The following is a 15294-nucleotide window of genomic DNA, read 5'->3' on the forward strand; positions in this document are numbered from 1 at the left end:
ATACTGCAAATTAACCTTTAATCAACAGCTTTTTTTTACATAATTTATGTAATAATAAAAATGTATAAATTAAATAAACTATTTATTGCGGTATTTAAACAAAGCCAAATGAAGGCTTGGAAACATGCCATAAGTGTTTATTAAACAATTATTGAACATTACACAATGATGTGCAATTTAACCATGTCATATCCTGTCCTCTTTTATTTTATAATCATAACTGGTGCTTAGAAGTATGATGTATAGTATGAGATGGGTCAAATGATCTAAAACTCCCTATTATAAATTAATTAATAATATTTATATTTATAAATTAATAATAGCTCTAGCTGTACCCTGACAAAGGTAACATCTATTATTTTTTCAAACATTTCTTTGTTAGGCCTGGAGACCTATCATTTCATGTGACCACGATAATATTGAGACAATTCTGTTATTGCGATACCACGAAATTGATATTATTATTACATCCCTAATAGATATAGAAGTGGAAAAATATGTATCCATTTTTTATTTAAATATATACATATATACACACATACATGTATATAAGTAAAATATAAATATATTTATAGAGATATTTTAGTAAATTTGATTAATCATAAAAAAGTGTGATTAATCACATGAATATTTTTTCTACAGCCCAATTTAATAAAAAATGATGGAGATTAAAATCACATTAAGGGGTCATTGAAGGGTGAGTACAGTGGAGGTGAGGGTACCACAGGTGTCAGGTGATGAAAAATGGGCATTCTCTGGCAACTCATTTTCATTCCTTTACCTTGCTCTGTGTGTGTGTGGAGGGGGGAGGATGTTAGGAGGCCAATTTCCATCAGTCTTTCCTTTCTGAAGGAATCAAGTAATCTAGTGAGGAAAAGAGTGCAAATGGATAAACCACTGAACAGTAATTTCACCATCAAGGGACAGAGAGATGAATTCACCGGGGCCCTCCCAGAAGAATCCAACCACAGCACCACCCCTGGCCGAGACAGCACACTGCAACCTCCTCAAAACGCCATCAAACCAACAAGTCATTTTAACGTCTCTTCAGGCTTAACTTCCCAGATGGGCCAAAAGGTTTATTCATCCCCTTTTATTGTTCAGACGGCCTCCAGTGACTAGGGTTGCAGACAGCTGGAGGCTTCTAACCTCCAGCCCCAGTGTCCAGCAGAAACATCTCTCTATCGCTCAATCTGCCAGCAACATACGTCTCCAGTTATCTAAAGCTCCACAATAACAGCAGAGCACACAGAATAGAGGGAAGATTGGTTTTCTATTGTGCTGCTGGTCTGGCATAATGCCCACTTTAAAAGCAATTCCTCCGTCATCAGAGAGAGACAGAAAATCTGGCAGATACGACACTAAATGTCTCACGGTGGTTGGTAAATTACAAGAAGCCGTGTGTGTGTGTGTGTGTGTGAGAGATGAGGGCAGCTAAAAGTTTTTCGAACTGTACTTTATTCATCCATCGCTATCAACAGCACCACAGCACAACCCTCTACCTTTGATTGCCGTGGTCAGGTAATCGGTGCAAGTTCACAATAAAAGTACACTTTGGTGGTACAGTATAGCAGGTTAACAAACACACCCTTACAAGCCCTTACACTGATTATCTTTATGTTCTTTTTCTGTAAACATTTGATCATTTACCAAAATGCCTCGATTGTGACTCTTCGTCTAGATCAGGGGTCGGGAACCATTTTTAACCAAAGAGCCATTCTAGTTTTGGTTAATTCATTTTTGCAAAAGATCCGAGAAAGACTGCTCACACGGATATGAGGCGTTAAACACAGCGCATCCATACTGACGCGTCGCAGTTTGCTTCCATCTGCTCACCGGATACTTTGCTGCATGGTGTCTTTTTAAAACTTTTTACATGCGATTACATAGCGATGCAACGAGTTCTGTATCATACGCCACAGAGAGCCGTAACTTTCAATAAAAGCATGACGCTCGCTCTTCTAAACTCCTCGCGCTCTGGGTAGCTTGATTCTGGGATGCGGGCTCGAGAGGTTACCATAGAAACGTTGTTTGCCGTTGATTAGTGTCGTGACGCTTTGCACATAGCACTGCATGTGAGTAACGGCCAGGACAACCTGAAATATTCATACATATTATGATGTTTTTAACAATTAAATGATGGTGTAGGTTAAGACACCTGACGAGCCACATGATTTTTGGAAAGAGCCACAGGTTCCAGACCACTGGTCTAGATGATTACTGATTGGTTTTGGATAGATGTAGAAGACTTTTATGATTAAAAGTTGTTAAAAGCAGTTTACACACAGCTCCTCGGAATACTTATGAATATGACAGGTCAGTCGTGTGTTTTCAAAATAACAACCACTAAAACGCATAATAACACCGGCTCATCTGGGCACAGCAAGTCATCTTGTCTGATGTAGTTTAAAGCTTGTGTAAAATAAAATGTAATATAAATTTGCCCAATAAATAACATACATGAGATTACAATTACAGGTTTTATTTAAGTTAGGGTTGTATGTCACAAATAAACTAATAAATTATTTGAAATCAATATTTTGTGACTAATTATTTTCTTGCGTCACCAAATAAACCCCTTCAGGACATGCCAGGGTTTATTCTGCGATAACAACCTACTGGCTGTGCATTATTCTTTACATGATGAATGTAAATCAATGATTTCTGAATATAAACAAGCTAAAATCCACACAGGGGACTGCTATTTTGAAATCCAGGGGCAGAAACCATACATGTATAAAATATGGACGTAGTGTCCGTGACGTCACCCGTAGGTTTCTGAGGAGCTGTTTTGAAGCTTAAAGTGGGCGGAGCCGGCCGTGGCCATCTTAGCAGCGCGTCACTCCCGAATAATCGAAAATGGGCAAAGAGGCAGGACATTTAAATTCACCCTCCTCACAGTTGTCATGAAGGGTAAAATTAGCTATATACACCAAAATAATTTTTTGAACCAGGCTGTAAACATGTTTTTTTCTGCAGTAAAAGATGCCCATTTTAACATGGGGCTCAATGAGATTCTGCTCTTTTGGAGCCAGTCTCTAACGGCCAGTCGATGAATTGCAGTTCAAGTCACTTCCGTGTTGGCTTCACGAGAAGGAAGGTTGCCGCTTGGCAGAAACACAACATGTACCTCTTTCTGAGACACATTAAAGGAGTAGTTCACCTTTAAAATGAACATTCTGTCATCATTTACACGCCCACTTGTCATTTCAAACCTGTATGACTTTTTTTCTTCTGCAGAACACAAAAGATATTTTGAAAAATGTTAGTAACAGAACAGCACAGCCCCCCATTCACTTCTATTGTAACCAATGCAAGTGAATGGGGGGCTGTTAACAACATTCTTCAAAATATCTTCTTTTGTCTTCTGCAGAAGAAAGAAAGTCATACAGGTTTGAAATGACAAGAGAGCGTGTAAATTATGACAGAATTTCCATTTTATGGTGAATTAATCCTTTAAAACAAATTAAATGTTGCCATGTTATATATGATATACAGTATATGAAACTCACATGAATAAATATAAAAATGAATATCTGGCAAATTATATTAAAATGAACTCAATCTATTACAGTCACATAAATCAACTCTTTCAACAATGTCCATGTTTCATATAGTGTCTTTTTTGTAATTAGTGCTGTTTATTCGCCTTAAACAAGTTAAATCATTCACGACAAGTGCGTAGAAAAAATCAAACAGCAACAATTGCATGAATATGGCATAAACCGCTTTGCTTCATTTGCGAGTCTTATGAATTCAAGGCAAGTTAACACTACTGCGATAAAATGAACATTTATCAATCATGTAGCTTTCATCACATGCTGCAGCTGCACTATATCATGCACGTACACTGATGCAGTACCAGCAGACGTCCAGTGCGAGACGCACATTCAGAACCCCTAGAATGACTGAGTTACGTCCCAGGGTCTAAATAAGAAACTGGACCAGGTAAAGAAAGTACACGGCATCCAGCCCTATAATTTCACCCCTAGACCCCTATAAACCCTGCAGTCTATAATACAGTAATGTGTAGTATTATAGTGAGAGGGGAGATAACCGTCTCGAAGCTATACTTCAGAGCTGTGTGTGTGATGTCCTCCACTAATCCCCCAATGCACACATGCACGCCAACAGAAAAGCTTCATGTACATACACAAGGTTATGACGCAATAAAAGAACACAGACAGAAGCTTGGGATGTTGCATGCTAATCTCCTTTAAGCCTAGGCTACGCTATGCGTTTCACGTGCTTTTACGAGTGTTCTAGCCTTCATCGTCCGTACAAGCAATACAAATGTATTTTAACAAAAGCGTAATAAACTCCAGGCACATGCGAAGATAACGCACAAAGAAGAGTGGTTACAAAGCTGAACTGAACGCGCACGGCTTGTGCACGTGCCCCTGATGAAGAAATGTGTTATATGCGTTGTGCAAGAGACAACAGTGACAGTGAAAAAACTAGAAATTTCAGCTGTAATCTGGTTTAAAAAATAATAGTATAAACGAATGGTCTCGGAGAACAATTTGCGAAGGAAAAAACAAGGAGTAACGTCACCTCTTATTGCGCCTGGTGAAAATCAAGGCTAGAGGGTTAAAATCACTCCTCCAGGAATTAGAGCCCTGGCTGCAGTGATGGGCAGTGTGGTTGACAGAACGCCACAGATTGGCCACAATTACTCGCAGAAACAACCAACGGGAAAAAGTAAAGAAATAAAATTCCACGGAGAAGCCAAGTCTATAATCATGTTAGGCCCTCGTGCCCCCCCTTCACGCTCCCCTCGGTCTGCTCCACGTTCTGAGTGGTCATCTATTGATTACACATTATATTTATCTACGGCTCTCGCGCTCGGCACCTCATCGGCACATGTAAAAATAAATAAATAAATGTGCAAGTCTATTCCAAGAGGCCCTTTTTAATCAAGTGACATCAATCAAAAAGGATTGTGGGTAAGTAGCCACTGCTCAGCTAGCGGCGGCCGTGAGCGGTCTGGATCCTCCAGCGGCCCGCTGAAAACATATGCTCCATGTCCCATTATTTATGAAGGGCTATCCTTTAGCCTTCTCTCCAATTACTCGCCCTATCATTTTCCAAAATCTAAAAACTGTTTTCAATCAACATAGCCAGCGCTATTACCGAGAACCTACGGGATGAGAGGAGGCCCTCTCTCTCTCGCGCCCCTCTTCCTTCCAACTGATTGGACCGCTTTGCATTCGCATCGCGCCAGTCCGTGATTGAATCCGTCGCCTGAATTGCGGCTGTCGACTTGAGGATCTGAGGATTCTTAACCCAACCTTCGCGGCCGCCTACAGCCGAAGTGAGGTGTGTGTGTGTGTGGATGGAAATGCGTGCTGGTCAAGCAATGTTTGGTAGCAAATTTTCAGGCCAATTAGCAGCGCGTGTTGATGTTTATGTGCGGAGCCTTACGTTTATCCTCCTCTGGCAGGACCTTGTTGACGGCGTATTCCCAATCGAAGATGTATCTGTAGAAGCACAGCTGGTTGTACAGGGTTTTCTCAGAATACTGAAACGAAACAAGAGCACGGGTCAGTCCAGCGGAAATGATAATGTACAACATGATACGAGACAGGAATAAAAAACTGGTCCTCATGGAATATTTAAAGGCGAAGGCAACATGCTAAGTATTGTTCAATTTAAAGAAACCTTACAGGTTAAGAGTGAAGTAAAATAACTGCTTAAAGGGATAGTTCACCCAAAAATGAAAATTCTGTCATTTAATTACCCTCAAGTTGTCCTAACACTGTAGAAAATTCGCTGTTGTGTTGAACACAAAAAATAACATTTTGAAGAATGTAAGAAACTATTGACTACCATAGTAGTTTTCTTCCTTACTTGTGTAGTCAATCAAACAGTCTTTCAAATATCTTTGTGTTCACCAGAACAACAAAATTGACTAAATACAGCTCAAAATAATATCTTATACTGCCATTTTTCATAAACGTGGACCCAGTGCTACAAGTACAACAATGGCGACCATTAAAATTTAACGCTAAACAATTAACTTCCTATAGTGAATGAACATTTTCTCAGGTACTTCAGAAACAAAAATTATTATATAGATACCAAATGAATTTCTTTCAATTACCAAATATTTGATTGATACTTGCTATTGTTGTTAAAACGCACAGTTAATCTCTCATCATTTTAAATAGTTCAATTGCTTGTAAATGAAACATCTAATGGACACAGGTTTTAGTCATCAAAACACATTTTAAAAAGGCACTTTCAATTGCATATTACTGCATGCCATGGCTTTGAAAAAGACATTATGCATCAAGTTTCAGAGTTATTTAGTGGATCTTGGTATCATGACCGCTGCTGAAGACACCTCTGCATCTCAAAAATCTGGAAAAATCTGGAGGTTTAGACATAATCATACCACAAAAATCCTCAGGACATACTGATTAAAAAACATGTAAACTGGTAAGGAAGATCCAGAATTGTAGCGTTACTTTGCATGATGATTATTTCATTGCATATTTAACAGCTAAAAGAACGGAAAAGGGAAAAACCAATTAGTGAAAATCATACACGTGTAGTTCAGTAACACATGTCATTGTCCCGGGAATTGAAAGGCTGAAGCGTAATGAGATTGGCGAAGCTCAATCAGTGAGATTTGAAGAATCACCTGTGTTAATTACAGCTGTGGAAATGGGAAGTGTTTTCCATACATACACCACTGTCACAGACAGTCACAAACACACGCTCGGTCAAACCCCAGGTTTAGAGTCACAAAACCTGCGAAAGTGTCCGATTGGCCAAAAACAAAAAAGTGCACTCTTGACAAAAGCAGGAAACGGTGTTTGGTTTGTAAATTCGCCTGTAATTACCGTAAGCCATGTGTCTAAATGCCAGAAGCGTGCGGGTCGAGCGAGAAAATAAAAGAGAATGGGGAGGGAGAGAGAGAGACATTCAGCTCTGAAATTACCTCTTTCATAATAGTTTGTTTTGATAAGGCACCGTGTGTGGATCTGATGAACAACTGTTGCTGTCAATTTGATTAGCCATTATACTTTTATGTTAATTGCTGTTATTGGGTCACAGTCTCTTCATGTCACCATAGAATCAAAGCCATGCGGGTGCCGTGGGAGTTTAGCAAGGGCTCTTTCCTCAGCAGACCGGCTTTTAATTGCCCTCTACAGCTTCCGATGAGCCCAGCAGCTGTTGACCCATAATGCACTGGCTGGTCAACAGCCGTGCCTGTCGATTCAGCAATGCGACCATAATGGAGCTTTGATAATCAGGCTGTCACGTGCGAGCACACACGCTCTCGGCTGGATCTGCACGTGCATGCGAACCACTCTGGCCAAAAACACCTGCGAACGTGGAGACAACCGTAGGCTAAAGCCTAGTCCAAGCACAAGAAATAAGTGGACGTACGTGCGAGGCCGGGCCGAGCATCGCAGCTGTGCTGACAGGTGTCAAAAAGGGCGTGACTAAGACATCGTCAAACGTTATTCAATTTAAACCCCCCCACCCGGCAAACAGAGGCCCCTCCTCGATGCGGCTTTGCACGGCTCGATGCTTTGTTCCTGCACTGACACCATTTCAATTTTCTCCACAAATCTGCAGCATTTTCGGCCCGAATGACTGAGGAGCAAACCAGCTGTGAAATTGCCTCTCTCCTGAGACCCCCGCCTTATCCACCACCCCAACCGCCCATCCCTTTGCAGCCCCCTGATAAAGACATGGCAACCGGGGAACACTTCCCATTGCCGTATGACTGAACCCTTAGTACATAAATGCAGCTTGCCGGAAGACCTGGATGAAGTGATGGAGAATAACAAGAAAAAGGGGGAAAGACCCAAAGTGTCAACTATTACCAGGGTAAGGCCATGCACTATGACCAAAGGGGTCAAAAATAGGCAGACCCTCAAAGGAAATCATACGCACAAAGACATTTAAATCCATGATTTAAAGTAATCGTGTACTTCATCTGCAGATACAGCACTCTAGTGATTTAGCTCGTATTTAAAAGACGTATAATATCGCTTTTAAGCCCGGGTAGCAGGGAAAATGGCTAGTCTTTCAATTCCCGCAGATCTGTGCAGCTGCAAAAGGAGAGGCTTGAAAAAAAGAAAATCTCCAAACAGTTTTAATGAGGCTTAACAAAAAAAACGCTCCAATCTGAGTTAATTTTAACGGGCTGAGCTGAAAAGGAAGGCGATCGGCATCACAAGGTTTCATAACGAGTCAATATATGTAAATCTTTACAAGGCAAACACAGTGGGAAACAAAGACATTTAACTGAAGCGCCAGTTGATGTCTCCACTTTTTGTGCACATAATTTCTCCCCATTGAAAGGTATAATTGCCTGCTATTTGAAGATATTCATGCTCAATTTTTGAAATTAATTTCAATTGGGGGGAAATGTAGAAATGTCAGCTCCCGTGAAAGGGATTTGATTTCAATTATCCTTGCTCAAAGGACTGTGATTTCCAAATACACTTAAGCAAAATTATGACAAGAATTTTTGTTCCCAGAAATTCAGTGTTTAAAGAGCGATTAGACGATAAATGGACTGGCTTTGAATTGAAGTGAATGCGCCGGTTACCATCTGAAAGGCACTCAATTATCCCTGATTGCTCCTGTTATAATGTATCAAATAGAGATACCTGCTATTGCTGTAATTTGTGTGAAAATTAACATGCTGCAATTTCCACTAGAGGGAAAAAAAGGAAGCCCTAATGGGTGCCTGAACGTACATCAATAAAATGGAGAGAGCGGAGAGAGAGAGAGAGAGGGAGAGAGAGAGAGAGAGAGAGAGAGAGAGAGGAGACAGCGGGTGTGGGGGGGCCGTGGTTGGAGAGATCTATGAGACAGCAGCTGAACAAGAAAAAAAAAACAAGGCGAACCAGTGTTAAAGGAAAAGAGAGAGAGGGAAAAGATTTAATTTACTGAAAATATTACAAATTGCACCTGTGTACAACTCCTTCAAATTACCGGCCAATCAGCCGAGGGTGCCTATTACGCTTCCATTTAATCTGGATACAATGGTAGTCAATGTCTCTGTGTCCGTGGAGACACCGGAGGAGATGCTTTGCTGTCAGCCGAGCTGTAAAGCCCACAACGGCAGAGAGATGGTAGAGGGGTGAGGAAGTTAATGTTTTATTCAGCCGGCAGTTTAAACTGCCATCTCACCAGGCAGAACAGAGGACAGCTAAGTGGCGATGGTGACAAGAGAAATTGTCCTTTTGGGTTTCAACCTGTCGCCACAGAACTAGACGCAGATATAAAGCAGACGAAGGGAGGAGGAGAAAAAGAGAGTGATGGAGGAATGGGGGGATCTGTCGGTTCTGGTCTAAAACAATAAAGTGGGAAGACGGACACCAAGGTAGACACTGATTTGGGAAGGGACGTCACGTCACTCACTATATTTCTGCACGGGGCAGGAGTTTCTGATAGCAGGTGAACCTTCAAGTGATCACAGAAAGCTGGAGTGACTGCTTTTTTTTTCGCAGTAAACACTTCACTGTTGTGTAGCTTAAATCACATACAGTAATTAAAAAACAAATACGAATAATAACACACTTTCATCAAAATTTTACGCCTTTTAAAAAATATTTCTGAAGCCACTAAGATCAGGCATGCTATTAGATATTACCCAATAGCACCATCAAGGCTCACTGTACTATGCAAAGGTTTTTACAGGTCAATCCATTTGAAGTGATCACAGGAAGAGTGAGAAAAGCCCACAAACGCATCAGCAATCCATCCCGGCCAACGCCATGTCTTGTTGGAGGCTGGTTCCTCTTATCATGGCAGCTTGTTAAAGCAGGAACCATAACCCACATCACGTCCGATGGGTCAGACAGTTTCAGTAATATAATTGGTATAAATATGGGAAAGGGATAGAATAGGATGAGAAGGAAGACAGAAGCGGATGAGAAGTAAAGGGCCTGATCTGTGTCAGCGAGGACTTTCACAGGCTCCACAGCACCACCACCTGGACAAACACAAGCGTCTGTGTATAGTGGACCTGTCACTTGGAATATTTGGAAAATTTGACACTGCTTAATTTCTGTCGAATAGACATAAAATTTAAGATCTATTAAAGTATTTATAAACATTCTTGTGTTTTTTGCTCATTTAAATCACAGAGTTCATTTCTAAGAAAATTGGTATATTTCTATAACAACCACATTTTTGTATCTCTCGCTATTATAATAACATTATAAATAAGTCTAAATGATACTTATGTGAGTAAAAGCAAAAGTTCTAGTTTGGTTGATAGAAAAAAGGTCTTTTGGTGAATAACAGTGCTTTATAGATGTTCGCTATACAGTACCTCTGGTCTCAGTGTGGATCTGAGACAGACAGGGCAGATCGGGCCGGACCTCGAGAAGGCAATGGGCAGTCGGCGAGTTCGATTCCGACAAGCCTGATCCTCACAAAGCAGCCAACCCTGTGTACAGAGAGAAAGAGAAACTACTTAGTGCGCAGATCAATGACCAAATTTTCCTCCTCCAAAGCTGATCGTCAGTGATGCATGAGTCCCAATGAGGCTGTGGTCCCCAGGAGATGGGCAGCCGGTGTGTTGCCTGTGGTGGGGCCCGTGTGAGGCCTGGAGCAGATGCAGCTGCCCCCTGCCGATACTGCCTTTCCTGCCCCTGTTATTACAGCGGGGGCCAGGGGGTAATCTGGGTAATGCCCTGCTAATGACCGAGCACTAAATAAACCCCTAGTATCAGAGGAGCACCTGTCCCTGAGGCATTACCACCACCTACTCTACTATGGATGGAAAGAAATCACAGAAATTGACATATTACGAAAAAAAATGTTTTTATATATAGACTGTTTCACGTGCCTGTGTTTGTCGATAGGTCTGGCTAGTGGCTAATTATTAACTATTAATATTTTATATCATTTATATTCATATTTTATTGTATAATAATTGTATTAAACAAACAATTTGTTGAATTTTATTGTATTTTTTTTTTAAATAAACAATTTGTTTAATGGGCCGTGTACCTTGTTGCATTTAAGTTTAGTCAAGTAACGATTCTTCGACTGGTGACCCAAAATAATACTGGCTAGACATACTTTTATCTTGCCCGCTAATGTAATTTACTTATTTCTTTGGATTGTTATCAGAAATAATCAACAAGGACTCTATTTTTTGCTGATGTGTACTGGAACTTAAGTTTCGTCCACAAAAGCGAGCATGCGCAGTAACGTTTGTTTATGTTGTTGCTTTGAAACCGTCTATAAACACACATTGATGAATTTTGAACCTATGTGATTCACACGAGGAAGACAAAATTAACTATATATTACATGTCTGATTTCGTATAATTTATTATTTTAAAACAATTAAAGGAGTAGTTCACTTCAAAATAAGCCCCCACTGACTTTCCGTAGTAGGAATAAAAATTATATGGAAAGTCAATGGGGGGTTATTTTGAAGTGAACTACTCCTTTAACAACCTGGCTTCAATCTGGTATGAAACATCAACAATTAATTCCCAACGAATAGCATTCCCGCCACCAGATTATGTATACGCTAAATGCTGCGGTTATACAATATGCACTGTGAAAAATACAAAAGAATATAAAAATAAATGTGAAATTGAAAGGGCAATTATTGTATAAACAGAAAAACAAGAATAGAAAATGTTAGCAATCTTATATCTGCTATCCATTACGTCAAAAAGCAAAACGATCAAAACCAAAGAATAAAAGTATCAAACCGCAAGGGCGATAAAAGCCATCGAACGGAAATGCTATCTTCACATGCATAACTGGATAATTACCTTCCATTTCCTGACCTCCGAGCATCTCCGAAAGGCTTCTTTCAAGCTTATCAGTCTTGTTGAATCCAAAGATGAGTCTTATCATTCCACCTGTGCTGTCAAACACGTTTGGCCTACGTGGTTATTGTTCAGACCTCACGGCATTACCAGAATCAACAGCTTGTTTTAATATCCCAATTAATCTCATCTGGGTGGCGTTTTGTGCGGAGGGGCCGATGTTATTTGGGTAATTAGCAGTAAGCCCCAGGGCCAAGGGGAACCCAGAGTGTGTAATTGAATCCGAACATATGTGAGCTGTTTGGCTTTCATTTTGAAGACAGCGCAGTGTTATCACCCCTCTGTTTGCCTTAACGGACCTTTTGTGTTTCTGGAGGCCCAAGACTAAACCAACAGCTCTGTTCCCATGGGCTTTGGCTGGCGGAACACACACAGGCCAACTCACAAACACACAAGTATGCCACCGGTGTCAGACACAAAATTGAGACTATGTACAGTGGTCCGATTTAGGGAGTAAGAGATTATGGAAATATTTTAGTTCAATTTTTTGCTCGACGACCCCATGGTGCCTTTAGAGATGTGGTGACACTGGCATTGTATGTGTAAACATTGTCATATTGCCTCATTATACATACATATACAGTTACTTTGCAGTGCAAGAATTCAGAATAAGTTGGCTTTAACTTAAATGGTTTTCTATGCCAAAAATGCAACATGTGATACAATGGCATTTTATAAACTACAACCTAACATATTTGTCCTAAACCGCACGCCCAAACAAAATGCTTTAAACAAGGTGACAAACACACAACCCGATAGTGCTTATTTTATAAGCAATCTCCTTTTGCATCCTTATTGTAACTAACGAGAAAGGGAGAACGGAGAAAAAACTCAGAGTGCAAGCCAGAGAAAAAACATCTAATTGAAACACTAAGAGCTCACTCGGCGAGAGAGAGAGGCAGGATAAAGCTTCATAATTGCATAATTATACCAGTCGATACCTGACACTGCGAATACAGCCACTTCTGCAGCCGTCAAATGAGTTCCACATAATTTAACCAAACACTGGGCAAAGACTGGGGCCCACAGATCAGTGCAAGCTACCGGAAAAACGCTCCTGCTCTCCTCCTTTCTCTCTCTCGCTTTCTCCATTTCACGGTCGCATCTATACCTGCTGTTCTTTTTCCACAGCGGCCATGTCTTGATTTCTTGGTTCACCTGTGACTGCAATTAAAACAATTAATATTTCACATATCTGTGTCAGGATTGTGAGATGTGTGGTTGCTTAAAGGAACAGTTTCTTTGTCAATTTCTTTGTTCTGTCGAACCCAAAAGAAGAAATTTGGAAGAATGTAGGAAAGCAAACAGTTCTGGGACACTTTTGACTACCATTGCAATTCTTCCTACTATGGTAGTCAATGGTGGCAAAGAACGGTTTAGTTTCAAGCATTTTTCAACTATCTTTCATTGTGTTCATCGGAACAAAGATATTTATACAGATTTGGAACAACTAGCTTAAGTAATTTTTGTTTTTTTGGGGTGAACTGTCCCTTTAACACTTCTGAAAGAAATGGTGCAATAATGGTCACACTGTATTTAGAAGTGGGATGCAAATCTGGCCCCCATGCTGTTGTGGTTGGTTGCTAGGGCGTTGCTAACTGACAACTTACTGGCAAACTATTGATTAATAATCATATTCAGATACTTGTCAGATATATCGATTAAAATATGTTATTTCATTGGCATGCTTTGAAATACAGTGTCGCTTCAACAGTTCAACAGCGCCAGATTATAACACATCGATTGGCTAAAAGAAAGAAATACATTGAAGTGAACTAAAAAGTTCAAATTTTGAGCAATATGATCGTGGTTATTTTACTCATTATTACGCAGCTCAACAGCAAACTACAAGTCAAGCGCAAAAACTGGGTATTTTGGCATCTAAACATGGATTGGGTGCTTTTAACATCCAATTTTCTTTCTGCAAACGAATTCAAAAAAGACCTCAAATACAAGTTTTTCAAACCCCCTTAGTATGAGCAATAGCAATAATGACTACTAAAAAAGGAATTTTGCCATCCAAATATCCTTACAAATCCACCAATCCCACCTAACACACGCACAGCCCCTTCTCTGATGCCCTTAATCCAGAGCTGCCCCTTTTAGAAGAGAAAAAAGATGCGATTACAGGCAGCTCGGTGCAAAAAGCCCCAAGACAACAGCCTCTCACAGGCTTTGTGCCTCTGTAATCAACAGCTGTACATTCACACCGTGGCTGCAGACCTCGAGAGAGGCTGAATGGACGCAAATGCGTCCACTTTGTACATCTCTGCTTTAATCAAGCCTTTTCTATTCAGCAATCTGACCTTTTGTTCAAAACAGGATTATCACCTTTCTTATTTATTTATTTCGGTCTGTCTTATCTCCCCCCGCCGTCGCCACATCCCAAAGCCGGTTACCAAGGGCGAAGTGCATGACGAACGTAATTGCAATAATTTGTTAAACGCCATGGCAACCCACATTAGAATGGGGTAAATACGGGGGGTGCCACACTCTTATTCTGCCGAAGACGCCAGGAGTCGGAAAGGATGACAACCAAGAAGGGCTTGGGGGAAGGGAGAAAGGAGAGGAAAGCATATTTGCTTTGTCTCTAAAGGGTGGTTTTATTGGTAACGGTGGTGGGCTGTAGGTGAAGGTGGCTGTAATTTCTTTCATGATTAATGCCTCGCCGCCGCCGTTCCGTAGGAAACCCAACAAACAGCCCCGACTTCCAATCTGTAACCATGTAAGCCGCGAGTCCTCCCTCACGCGGACAGGCTTTCTTCCTTCTATCTGTGCGAACAAACAACTCTATTTGCGCTCTCCCCTCAGCTGAAAGGAATCCTTAATTACACAATATCAGCCTCTTCATTGCTCCCAGTGTGGGAGGGGAAGGCTGAGCTGTGTCCACTGAAGCTGGGCCTGGGCGAGGGGGGGTGGTGGTGGTGGGTCGCATTCACATCCAGCAGCTGTTTCACACATACTGACAAAAGAAGCTACAGGCACCATCCCAGCGAGGGAGGTTGCTACATTCAGTCCACTAATTGATTTCTGCACAGCACGGTGGGAGAACGTACCCCCGCAACTTTCCTCGTCTTACAAGTCAGATTTGCGCGTCTCGAGACCCTCAACGAGTTTCCTGTGATGTCGAGCGTTGCAGGAACACACCCGGCATTCCAGAACTTCCCAGCGGCTCCAGAAACTGGCACGCTCGTCCTGATTGGACCCGGCGCGCTCGGCGCAGCCGATGATTACGCCCGTCAATCAAAACCCTCAGCTGGGAAATTAGATACGCAGACATATCAGCGCTCGTAACGTAGGCCCAATATCTGCACTCTTGTCACATCGCCAGGGCCCGTATTTGTGCGTTACTGTAAAGAGAGCGAACTAAATGAAACCCATTTGGGACACAGAGGGAGGGGGCGGAGGTTGTTTGGAAGAGGCAAAAGGCCACATCTGAAATTCAATAGACGTGAAATAAACAAAC

At 41.3% G+C, this 15294-nt stretch overlaps 1 protein-coding gene across 1 annotated transcript in view; it reads right to left on the reverse strand.

Annotated features, from left to right (window-relative positions):
• Positions 1 to 15294, reverse strand: part of pola1 (polymerase (DNA directed), alpha 1) — a 46212-nt gene that overhangs the window by 3683 nt on the left and 27235 nt on the right. Inside the window, exons 35-36 of the mRNA XM_057322961.1 lie at positions 10307 to 10423; positions 5425 to 5521 (exon numbers count right to left, since the gene is read on the reverse strand). Coding sequence (XP_057178944.1) covers positions 5425 to 5521; positions 10307 to 10423 — 214 coding nt within the window. The remainder of the gene's footprint in view (positions 1 to 5424; positions 5522 to 10306; positions 10424 to 15294) is intronic.

This window comes from Triplophysa rosa, linkage group LG23 (assembly GCF_024868665.1).
Source record: "Triplophysa rosa linkage group LG23, Trosa_1v2, whole genome shotgun sequence".
Classification (NCBI taxonomy): domain Eukaryota; kingdom Metazoa; phylum Chordata; class Actinopteri; order Cypriniformes; family Nemacheilidae; genus Triplophysa; species Triplophysa rosa.